Source organism: Grammomys surdaster, unplaced genomic scaffold (assembly GCF_004785775.1).
Source record: "Grammomys surdaster isolate TR1022 unplaced genomic scaffold, NIH_TR_1.0 126109, whole genome shotgun sequence".
Lineage (NCBI taxonomy): Eukaryota > Metazoa > Chordata > Mammalia > Rodentia > Muridae > Grammomys > Grammomys surdaster.
In genome coordinates this window covers 2,441,132-2,453,305 of record NW_021620917.1, presented here as the reverse complement: position 1 = coordinate 2,453,305, position 12,174 = coordinate 2,441,132, and the positions used below count along the sequence as shown (strand labels likewise).

Here is a 12,174-nt window from a genome sequence, read left to right as displayed (position 1 = left end):
GGAAGCCATAGGGTTTCTGGTGTCAGACCTGGAAAAGGGAAGGGCTGCCTGCCATGGTTGCTTTCACTTCCCACTCATGGAGTCAGAAAGAGGCCTCCAGCACTCCAGGTTTGACTCCAGAAATCCAGGAAAAGCTATGCAGGTTGGAGCAAAGGGTGTGGACCTCCCTGGTTGAGGTAGGTAGGGTTGATGCAGGCCAACTTGTCCTAGGTGTCCAGGACCTGGAAATTTCAGGAAGGGTACCTTCCCAATTCCCCACCCTCCCTCAAGGCAGTCAGGAGGTGGGATATTTGTGAGAACTTATTAAATAAGGTCATGATACTATAGCCCTCCCACTTAGCTACTATCAGGCAAGGCCCAGCCCACCCTAGAGTCCCCTCGAGTTCCACACCCATCCAACCTGTTCCCCACACCCAGCAAAGCCACAAAGCCACAAGCTGTTTGTAAGGTGTGCACTTTTATTAAAATGGTCTCAAGTCAGTGTACAGGCCAGCCCTGGCTGCCTCAACACCTCAGCCCACTCCCAGGGAGACCAAAGCCTTCATACATCAAGTTGGGGGACAAAAAAAGGGGGGGTCACGATGGCTGACCATTCAGAAATTAAAAACAAAAATGAAGTATTAAGGCGGAAGATTTAAAAAAATTTTTTGCAGTACATAATTTACACAGAAGCAATGCTGTCACCTTCCCCGGTGTGGACTCAGGGCATGGACTCAGCCATCCTCCTCTTAGGAGTGGGGATGGCTTTTGGGAGGGTGAGGGACTTCCTGTAACCACTTATCTCATGGGTACTTGGAATGACTATTAAAAAACAAAAACAAGAAAAATCAATGTACAATCAAAGTCCTCAGCCACATTGTAGAACTTTGGGGGATGTTTGCTCCAACCGACTACTGTCGCCTTCACCGTTCCAGTTTTTAAATCCTGAGTCAAAAGCGCCAAAACAAAACAAAAAAAACTTTTTTTAAAAAAAGATTAAAAAAAAAAGAACAAAACAAAGCCATGCCAATGTTGTCTTGTATTTTTTTTTTCTGCGCAAGTTAGGTTTTGTCAAAGAAAGGGTGTAAAACGCAGCTCAGTAACAGTCCGCCTAGAAGCATTTGCGGTGCACGATGGAGGGGCCGGACTCATCGTACTCCTGCTTGCTGATCCACATCTGCTGGAAGGTGGACAGTGAGGCCAGGATGGAGCCGCCGATCCACACAGAGTACTTGCGCTCAGGGGGAGCAATGATCTGAATAAAGCAAGACACAGTGATGGTGAGCACTCTCTGGAGGCTGCTTCTCCCTTAAGCCAAGAGGCTGCTCTAGCAACAGGGCCCGCCCCAACCATGGGTCCAGGCTGAGGATGCTTAGCTCACCTTGATCTTCATGGTGCTAGGAGCCAGAGCAGTAATCTCCTTCTGCATCCTGTCAGCAATGCCTGGGTACATGGTGGTGCCGCCAGACAGCACTGTGTTGGCATAGAGGTCTTTACGGATGTCGACGTCACACTTCATGATGGAATTGAATGTAGTTTCATGGATGCCACAGGATTCCATACCTGAGAGGAAAAGTGAGAGAGATCAGACTTCACTTATAGTGAGTGTGGCCTCCAGAGTCAGTCACCTTCAGGTGGAAAAGGGACTAGACTTCAACTCACCCAAGAAGGAAGGCTGGAAGAGAGCCTCGGGGCATCGGAACCGCTCGTTGCCAATGGTGATGACCTGGCCATCAGGCAGCTCGTAGCTCTTCTCCAGGGAAGAGGAGGATGCGGCAGTTGCCATCTCCTGCTCGAAGTCGAGGGCAACATAGCACAGCTTCTCTTTGATGTCACGCACGATTTCCCTCTCAGCTGTGGTGGTGAAGCTGTAGCCACGCTCGGTCAGGATCTTCATGAGGTAGTCTGTCAGGTCCCGGCCAGCCAGGTCCAGACGCAGGATGGCATGAGGGAGAGCGTAGCCCTCATAGATGGGCACAGTGTGGGTGACCCCGTCTCCGGAGTCCATCACAATGCCAGTGGTACGACCAGAGGCATACAGGGACAGCACAGCCTGGATGGCTACGTACATGGCTGGGGTGTTGAAGGTCTCAAACATGATCTATAGAGAAAAACATACAGTGTTGTTGTCAAGATTCTAAAGCCACAGAAATACTCAGGGCAGGTGAGACAGCAAGGATAGATTCGAGACATGCAAAGAGTGCAAGAACACAGCTAAGTTAAGTGTGCTGGGAGTCTCAGGACGGGGGCTCCACTTAGACCTACTGTGCATCTACTGAATACACACTCCAAGGCCACTTATCACCAGCCTCATTAGCTTTGTCACACGAGCCATTGTTAGTACCTACACCCACAGCACTGTAGGGCTTAAAACACCTAGTCAGAAAGGCAACCGAGGGAAAAAAAGACCTCATCTGGGAAAGAGCAGAAACTGCAAAGTTCCAAGGGAGACTCAGCTCATAGAAGAGAGTCCTATGGGAGAACGGCAGAAGAAAGACAATTGAGAAAGGGCAGGGCGTGGCTGAGAAGCTGGCCAAAGACAGGGGGTCACCCAGGATACTGACCTGGGTCATCTTTTCACGGTTGGCCTTAGGGTTCAGGGGGGCCTCGGTGAGCAGCACAGGATGCTCCTCAGGGGCCACACGCAGCTCATTGTAGAAGGTGTGGTGCCAGATCTTCTCCATATCGTCCCAGTTGGTGACAATGCCGTGTTCAATGGGGTACTTCAAGGTCAGGATGCCTCTCTTGCTCTGGGCCTCGTCGCCCACGTAGGAGTCCTTCTGACCCATACCCACCATCACACCCTGCGGAGAGGAACATCGGTCTTAGCCCTGGCAACGTCCACCAAGAAAACCCCCGGGTCGCCACTCCCAAAGTAAAGGGTCGCTTACCTGGTGCCTCGGGCGGCCCACGATGGAGGGGAAGACGGCCCGGGGAGCATCGTCGCCCGCGAAGCCGGCTTTGCACATGCCGGAGCCGTTGTCGACGACGAGCGCAGCGATATCGTCATCCATGGCGAACTGTAAGGGCACAAAAGAGGGCTACGGTCACCGTGGGGCCACCGAGAGCAGCCGCTGCCGCCCGGCCCACTTCCGGCACGCCGCGGCCTCGAGCCGCCAGGGGGCGCGCGCCCAAGCTCAGGGGACAAAGGAAGCGCAGGCCGGCCGCATTATTACCATAAAAGGCAAACGCTGGCCCGGAGGCGGACCCACGGCAGGAAGCCAGGCCTCCGCCCCCTCCCCAAACCGGCGCAGGCCCCGCCTACTCTGCGCCGACGGGCGGCTAGTGCGCGCGCGGGAGGCGACCACACCCAACAGGAAACGCGAGCAGGCGCCCCAGCCGCTGTGACCCCGCCCCTTCCGGGCAACGGCCCCGCCCCTGCCCAACCCCGGGCGGCCGCGCTCCTAGCCTCACTACGCACGCGCAACTCTAACTCGGAAGAGGGGGAAAAGGAAGAGTTCCCTCCCAGCGCGCACGCGCACGCCAGCCCAGTGCTAGAGCGCGCACGCGCAATGGCTTCCCAGCCCCCACCCGGCCGAGCCGGTCCCGCCGCGCCCGTCAGCCCGGCAAGCCGAATGGGCAAACCGGTTTGGACAAAGACCCATAGGCCATCAAGGCGTGATTGTGGCGTCTGGTTCCCGATACCGTGTCCCCTCAAAGTGGACAGAAACAGCTTAACACCCGCAAACCGCACAGGCTCTCCGTGTGGCTACACCGCGACCCTAGTGTCCCCAAGCCCCGCGCACCGAGCGGGAGCGAGCCCACGAGTGTCTACACCGCGGGAACACGGCTGCAAAGAGTCTACACCCTGGGCGGGAAGTCGGCTCTGCCAGTGTCCGCTCCGCGGCCCGGCGCCACCCTCCACCCCTCCACGGTGTCCGATCTGAGTGTCCCTCACGACCCTGCGGCGAGGTCCTGCCCAGGGGAGAGCTGAGGCCCGCTGGGCCCGGCGTCCCTGCTTACCTGGTGGCGGGTGTGGACCGGCGACGGAGGAGCTGCAAGAAGGCTGTGCTCGCGGGTGGACGCGGACTCGACAGTGGCTGCGCGTTGCGCCGCCGGGTTTTATAGGACGCCGCAGCGGCCACTCGAGCCATAAAAGGCAACTTTCGGAACGGCGGGCGCTGATTGGCTCCGCGTCGCTCACTCACCGGCCTCGCCGCACAGTGCAGCATTTTTTTACCCCCTCTCCCCACCTTTTGCAAAAAAAAAAAAAAAAGAAGAAGAAGAAGGAAAAAAAAAAGCGAGAGAGAAAACGAGATTGAAGAAGAGGATGAAGAGTTTTGGCGATGGGTGCTGGCTCCGTAGGCCCAGATGTACAGGAATAGCCTCCGCCCTTGTGGACACTGCCCCATTCAATGTCTCGGTTACTAGGCCTGCATTCTGGGTGTCACCCACCCACCCCACGACCCTCTGGGTGTGGATGTCACGTGAATGTTGGGCACCCAAGTGGGCGAGGGTCAGCATGGAGGCCCGGGCCCTGTTTGTGTGGCTTCTTGTTTGAGGAACACGCGGGGCCTTGATTGAATGGGCAGAGAGTCACTCCCCCTTGCTAGCAATAGCCAGAAAGCCAGATCTGGGGGGCCTTCTGCTGGGATTCTGTTTGCTAGGTGTGTTGGGGTACAACTTGGAAGCAGAACTCTGCATTGGAGAGGTCTTCAGGATCTTGGCCACTTAAGAGACTCAAGGCCATACTCCCGAGGATAGGGTGAGCCCTGGTGGTCCAGTGACTGGAGGTGTCCCAAAGAGGATGCCTCAGATATCCCCTGCCCCGGACCTAGAAAGGAACTGTGCTCAATAGAACAAGTAAAACTTCTCATGGAGTCGGGCTCTTTTGGAAGGCTGCCTGATCACACCCAGGCAAGACTAAGCCTGGGCCGTTAGCTAGTGGCTCTGGGCGACTGCCAGGCATCGTTGGGCTGGGGCCCACCATCCGTCCTCTTATTATGTGCAGCCACAGCTGAACTGTGTGCTAGTCCATCTGCCATCGGTGGGGACTCTGGGAGTGACAAACTGCTCAGGGAAGAGTTGGTGGTCACTGGAGCCCCAAATCCTCCAGAGAGAAGAACTCCCTGCTCTCCTCACCTAAGTAGGAGAGTTCCGCTCAGCAAGCTAGCTATTCGGCTGATAGCTACACACGGGATCCCTCAGCTTAGCTTAGAAGGACACACACCTTCTGGGAGAGAGTGACAGAATGACAGAAAGCTGGATTTAGGCAAGAAGGGTGCTTCAGGTGAGATGCTCTAGGCCTACCATGGCTTTGCACATGCATAGTAGGTGTTCACAGGCTTACAAAGTGTAGGTGTTGAAACCAAGGAAGGCTTCATCCTTATATGGACTACAGTGGCCTTGCGTGAGGAGGCCAGGCCAGCTTCCTTGTTCTAGGCTGGTGGCAGGGCATTTTGAAGTTGCAGAGGCCTCCAGTCTGGGAAGGGTGACCATCATCCCAGCATATGCTGTGTACTGGAAACACACCCCCAGGTTCAGAGCTACTTTATCTTTCTCACAAAAAAAAAAAAAAAAAAAAAGACTTGAGAAAAGTCTTCTGCAGTCACCAACCCTGAGAGAACTTTCCCAGGCTGTCCCCTCCCTGCCTCCGGGGGATGGGACTGCCCTGGCCCTGGCCTTGTATCTCTCAGTGGCTCGGGCAGCTTGCCAGCTGCCTGTGGACCTGCCAGTCCTGCAATTCACAGGTGGGGGTGGGGCTGGGCGAGTGCTGCCTGTCAATAAGGAAAGCCCAGGGTGTTCCCAGGAGAACCCTGGTGGGGTACAACGGAGAAGATGAGAAGATGCCATCGACCATGGGGGTGCAGGATGAGGAGAGAACCTCTTGTGTGACACCAGACAGCTTTACTAGGTTGGAGCAGACCAGATTCCCAGGCAGGACCTGTGTTGCCACTTTGTCACCTCTCAGTCCTGGGACTGGTTAAGGGGCAGGCACTTCAGCCCCACCCGACCTCTGAAACAATTCTGGTCTGTCTCACTGGCTTAGGGTTCTGTCTTGTCTGCAATGATCATTTTCCAGTGTTCTCTTTCACATTCTTGGGAAAGAGAGAATTTCTCGTGGTTTAGGTTTGTTGGGAATTGGGGGTGGGAGGTGGTTTTTAGCAGGGTCTCAGGTAGCCTAGGCTGGTCTCAAACTTGATATGTAGTGGATGGAGTATAGACTTGAACTGATCCTCCTGCCTCTACATCCTGAGTGTTGTGATTATAGACATATACCACCATGCCCAGCTTCTGTTTGTTTGTTTGTTTGTTTGTTTGTTTGAACAGTGGCTCCCTATGTAGCCCAGGCTGGCCTCAAACTCCTGCTCTTCCTGCCTCAGCTTCCTGTGTGCTTATGACAGCAATGGTGCCTATTCAGGCTAGTCTTAATAACTCAGCACCACCCCCAGCCCGGACAACATAAAACAAGCCAGCCCTTTGAGGGGCTCCATCAACCCCCACTTCCTCCCACACACACACACTGAGGGGACTCTGTTCTGTGGAATGAATGAGAGACCGTCTGGGTGTCCTCAGCCCTGACAAAGGAGAGGACCCTGAGAGGCGGCAGGCAGAGGTGGAGGGGGCCTGAGCTGTTAAGTTTGGGGTGCAGACAGGAGACGGTAAGCACAGAAAACAAGGTGGGGGTGGGGGAAAAGAGGAAGTGGAGGAAGGGGAAGGCAGAGGAAGTGAAGCTAGTCTTCTCCAGAGAACTTTGGCCTCACAAAGAGCTGTCACTGTCAGGCACCCAGCTGGCAGCCACAGCCTGGCCCAGCGCGTGTATGGGTGACACCTGTAGCTTTAGTACATTTTTCCCCCACAAGGGTCCCCTTCCCTGGAAGGCCTTGGGACAAGAGAATATTTACAACCTAATTCAGGGCCCACTCCCTGATCCTCCTCTCAGAAGCCACATGTCACTTCTCCTGGGAACATTCAAGCCCAGCTGTCCAGGAAGACCCTAAGCTGCACATTTTCAAGTGAGAAATTGAGGAAGAGGGGAACTTCCTGTTACACAGGCAAGAGCTCTGTCCAAGAGGGCGGGTCCCTACGGACAGCAGGATGTCAGTAAGGCACTCAATGAATGAGGGAGGGCCTGGAACATTCCAGAAAACATACTCCCTTTTTACAGATTCAGACACTGAGATAGGACTGACAGCGTGCCCAGTGCTTTAGAATCCAGCCATAAGGGCTCTGTACTCAGGGCCCTGAGCTAACAGCCTACCCTCTGCCTCACAGGGCCCCTCCCTGGGTAAAGTGGCCTCTGGAATGTCCCCGGGGACTGGGTCCAAGGACTGCTCCAAAGTTGGAATTCCTGACCCCACCCCCTCCTTAGTGCATATTTCTATCTCCCAGGGTTCAGTGAGGGTAAGCCAAAGGCCCTGGCCATAGGGTACCACAGAAGACGTCTACAGGATGCCTGCTTCCTGCCTCCTCACCCATGCTCCCACAGCCCTGCCTCCCTCAGGGCTTTTCCAATGCAGGAGGTTTGTCCATGAGTGTGGGGTTCCTCCAGCTGACTAACTTCTCAGCCTTTGGGGCCAGCTTCAGGCTGCCCTTTCCAGGCCCAGAGAGAGCAAGTGATCCAGGTAGGATGACCCAGAAAAGGAATAGCCTGGGGCCAAACCCGATGGCCCTTTCCTCCCAAACAGCTGTGGAGTTACACAGTCACCATACCTGCTGCCTACTCGGCAGCCAAAAGGCAGGGAGTATGGTTTACCAGGCTCCATTCTGAGCAGTGGGAATAAAGTAAAGCAAGCATGTGCCTTGAGATAGCCCTCAAATAGAAGAGCGTTTGTTGGTTCCAGGAAGGAAATCAAAACTTTTTACTTAGGACTGGTTAGGTAGCTCAGTGGATAAAGGTGCTTGCTTGCTTTCAAGTTCAATCTCTGGAAACCACATGGTGGAAGGAGAGAACCAACTCCCCCAAGTTGCCCTCTGACCTCCACATTAAAACTACACTATGCAATCCCCCCCCATACACACACAAATGTAGGGATTTTGTTTACTTGTTTTTTGTTGTTCTATTTCATTTTTTTGTTTGTTTTTTGTTTGGTTTTTTGAGACAGGGTTTCTCTGTGTAGCCCTGGCTGTCCTAGAACTCACTATGTAGACCAGGCTGGCCTCGAACTCAGAAATCCGCCTGCCTCTGCCTCCCAAGTGCTGGGATTAAAGGTGTGCGCCACCACTGCCCGGAGCCATCTAACTTCTGACCTGGAACTCTTGATCCCCCACCATTCATCTTCCCATCACTGGCAACGCTACCACACTCAGTTTATACGGTAATGATAAATTCTGAGTGTGTGTGGAGGGTTGGGGCAGTGTACATGTGACAACTTGAAGAGTCAGGTCTCTTCACTTTGTGGGTCCCCAGGGATCCTCAGGCTTGGTAGTAAGCGTCTTTACCCACTGAGACATCTCACTGGCTTTTCTTTAAGGCAAGTTCGCATACAATAAATAGCCCAGCCTGGCCTCAAACTCATGGCCAAGCACTGCTATTAGAAGCAAGCTCCACCAAAATGGGGAAATTTATTAGAGTTCTTGGGAGAATTTTGAAAAATCCTTTTAAAAAATACCTTCTGTCTTGGCCCCCTAGGGCACCAGGAAAAATTGCCCCGCCCTTCTGGGGAGTTCCCAGACTTTCAAATTCAGAATGATTTATTCAGAAACAGAATAGAAATTTACGGGTCTTCCCCTGCATACACACCAGTAGAGGACTTTCTGCTTGTCCTAGGGCAAGCAGCAGTCATGTTCCTTGCTTCCAGATGGAAATGCTACCCAATACTCAGTGGAAAGGCAGTCAGAGGAATGGAGGGAGGGTATGGACTTATCCCTGGATCCAAATTAACAACCTACAAGGGAGTGGCCACCAGCTCTATGTCACCAGAGGCTGACCTTTCGCTCTGCTGGTTGTCCAGGTGGACCAGAGCATTATGGGGTGACAATGAGCTGGCTCATTGTCCAGCTGTTTCAGACACCCATTCAAGGTGCTCACCAGTTCAAGGTCTGCCAAGGATACATGAAGAATCTGTCTCAGAGAGTTGGAAGAAATAACTCAGTAGTAGAGCACTTGCCTAGAATCCTCCTGGGGTGGCGGTGGGGATAGGAGTGTGGCGCCATGATAGAACACCTGCCTAGACTCCCTCGGTGAGGGGCTGGGGGCCTGGCTCGGTGCAGAGTGCCTGGTTAGGTCCTTACAGTGAGGAGCTGGAGATGTGGCTCAGCAAAATGTAGTCACTAATTCATGACGGGTGTGATGGTACACATGTTTAATCCCAGCACTAAGAAGGCAGAGGCAGGCAAATCTCTGATTTTTGAGGCCACCCTTGTCTACAAAGTGAGTTTTAGGACAGCCAGAGCTACACAGAGAAACCCTGTCTCAAAAAAATAAAAAAAGAGTGGCCCCTAACACATGCAATATTCTGGATTCCATCTCCAGTACAACAAACAAACAATAAAACAAATAGGCAGTTTAGAGTACATAGGAAGCCAAGATCTAAAGGTCAAGCCAGTGCTGGGTCATGTGGTCAGTGTGAGGGGCTTGCCCCTTCCTGGTAGAGAGGGCTTAGCTTTAACAACCAATGTGGTAGTGTACGCCTTTAATCCCAGCACTGAGGAAGCAGAGGCAGGTGGACCTCTGTGAGTTCCAGGCCAGCTTGTTCCAAGACAGCCAGAGCTACACAGTGAGAATCTGTCTCTAAAAACCATAAGATAAATAGATAAAAATTCTGCCTGCTCCAGCTTTTGGAAATGCCCCTCATAAGTAGAGAAGTGTAGTTACCTAAGGGACGCCAGCCTTGGAGGAAGTGGAACTGGGAGGGAGACTTGGGTAGATGTAGGTGTGTCTGGTCACAGCTGACTCAGGCTGAGCCCTAGGGGTCAGCCCATACCTTCCCTCCTGGCCTACCCAGCCTGCTGAGAGCCTACAGGGTACTGGGAGCTACCCCTAACTTGCCACACCCCTACCCAGTCAGCTGGAATCTCCCGGTTCCTTAGATGAGCAAACGAGATAGTGTCAGACCAAATATGGTGGCAGAGCCTATCACGCTAGCTGTTCCAGGGGCTGAGGCACGATGACTGGGAGAATGGGAGGTTAGATTATTTAAAAAAAAAAAAATTAAATGGCCATAGTGATACACACCTATAACCCCAGCACCCTGGAGGCAGAGACAAGCAGATTCTATGAGGTTGAAGCCAGTCTATCTAGTGAAGTTCAGGCTAGCCAAAGCTACATAGTAAGACACTGTCTCAAAACAAATGAAATAAAATTTCATTTTCTTTTTTTTGTTTGTTTTTGTATGTTTTTGTTTGTTTGTTTGTTTTGGTTTGGTTTTTCCGAGACAGGGTTTCTCTGTGTAGCCCTGGCTGTCCTGGAACTCACTCTCTAGACCAGGCTGGCCTCAAACTCAGAAATCCACCTGCTTCTGCCTCTCAAGTGCTGGGATTAAAGGCATGTGCCACCACCTCCAGGCAAAATAAAATTTCAAAAGAGCTGGTATTCTCAGTTGTCCACCAGCACGAAACTGTAGGACCTTACTACTGAAGACTCAGTAGTCTTTGGTTGCAGAGCATAGAAAAATCCAGCTGGAACTGACCTGAAAAATTCCTCTCTTCTGGCTAGCTTTCATGGTGCTGGAGGAAGATGCTATCTATGTAGGCCACAAGGGTGGGGTAGGGTGAGCATCAGTGGTATTACCCAGCAGCCGAGCCTGCATGCTACAACAGTGACCTGCCAAAGATGTGTTCATTGGTGTAGCATTGGCATGAAAGCTATGGTGCTAACCACTGCTTTCTGATTGGATCTGAAACCAGCAAGGAATGTAGGCCTAGACTGTAAACCTTGTCAAAGGCCCATGGCTCCGAAGATCACAGGCCCTAGGGAGAAATCTGCTACTGTTGTTTTATTAAAGGATATATTGTCAAGCTCCCTCCTGAATATTTATGCTTACACTCATAAGTTAATGTTGCCCCCAATGTTGGCCAGAAAAGTCTCTCTCAAGTACTTAGCTGTTACACACTGACGACTCATCTAAGTCTAGTGCTAAGATCAAGTAAACATTAAGTGCTGAACCCTAAATGGGTCATCCAGGGCTGGAGAGATGGCTCAGAGAGAGGTTAAGAGCACTGACTGAACTTCCAAAAGACCCAGGTTCAATTCCCAGCACCCACATGGCAGTTCAAAACTGTCTGCAATTCCAGCTCTAGGGGATCTGACACCCTCACACAGACATACAGGGAGAAGGAACATCAATGCACACAGAATAAAAGAAAATAATAAGGTATTTTTAAAAATGGGTCATCTATATCAAAATCCCACTCCAGAAACTCAGAGAACATACCAGAGAAGAGAACAATGTAAGAGCTGGAGGATGCAGAGGAATGTTCTAGAATGTTCTGGAATGTTCTGGAATGTTCTGGAATGTTCTGGAATAATACTATTCAGAGACCCGACATGGCCATTGTAGTCATGAACTTGCAACTATAGTGACATGGACAGAAGCAGCCAATAAGCTGTTCCAACAGGCTGCACGGCTGAGCAGGACACACCTTGAGTACTAGGACTTGTGAAGCAGAGGCAGGCAGGTCTCTGTGAATTCCAGGCCAACCTGGTCCTTACAGTAAGCTCCAGGCCAGCCAGGACTGCATAAAACCTTGTCTCTAAAAAACAAGACAGCCAGGCAGTGGTGGCGCACACCTTTAATCCCAGCACTTGGGAGGCAGAGGCAGGTGGATTTCTGAGTTTGAGAGTTCGAGGCTAGCCTGGTCTACAGAGTGAGTTCCAGGACAGCCAGGGCTACACAGAGAAACCCTGTCTCGAAAAACCCAAAAAAATAATAAATAAATAAATAAATAAATAAATAAATAAATAAATAACAACACAAGGGTGGGTAGTGGGTGGGGAATGGATCAGATACCTAGTGAAAATGGTAGGGAAAAGTAGGGGATTCCTGAGGGGAGCTGCAGGGAAAAGTTGGGGTGCACATGATCAAAATACATTGTTTACATGTATGAAGTTTTCAAGCAGGATGTGGTGGCATAAATATATTCTATTGTATTCTATTCTATTAAAATAAATAAGTAAGGGGCCAGAGAGATGACAGTAGTTTAGGGAGGGTCAGAGTTCAGTTCCCAGCATCCACAGTCATCTGTCACTCCAGTTCCAAAGAATCAGATGCCCAGTATGCACTAGGCACATGTATGGTACACGCACATAGATGG

The 12,174-nt window shown here is 51.8% G+C and overlaps 1 protein-coding gene across 1 annotated transcript; it reads right to left on the bottom strand.

Annotated features, from left to right (window-relative positions):
* Positions 1-438: 438 nt before the first annotated feature.
* On the bottom strand, positions 439-4,040 carry Actb (actin beta). Its single transcript, XM_028755977.1, has 6 exons — positions 3,943-4,040; positions 2,871-2,999; positions 2,544-2,783; positions 1,642-2,080; positions 1,361-1,542; positions 439-1,234 (listed from the first exon to the last, which is right to left on the bottom strand). Exons 2-6 carry the CDS (start codon positions 2,991-2,993, stop codon positions 1,091-1,093), a joined length of 1,128 nt encoding a protein of 375 aa, XP_028611810.1. The 5' UTR covers positions 2,994-2,999; positions 3,943-4,040; the 3' UTR covers positions 439-1,090.
* Positions 4,041-12,174: the final 8,134 nt, after the last annotated feature.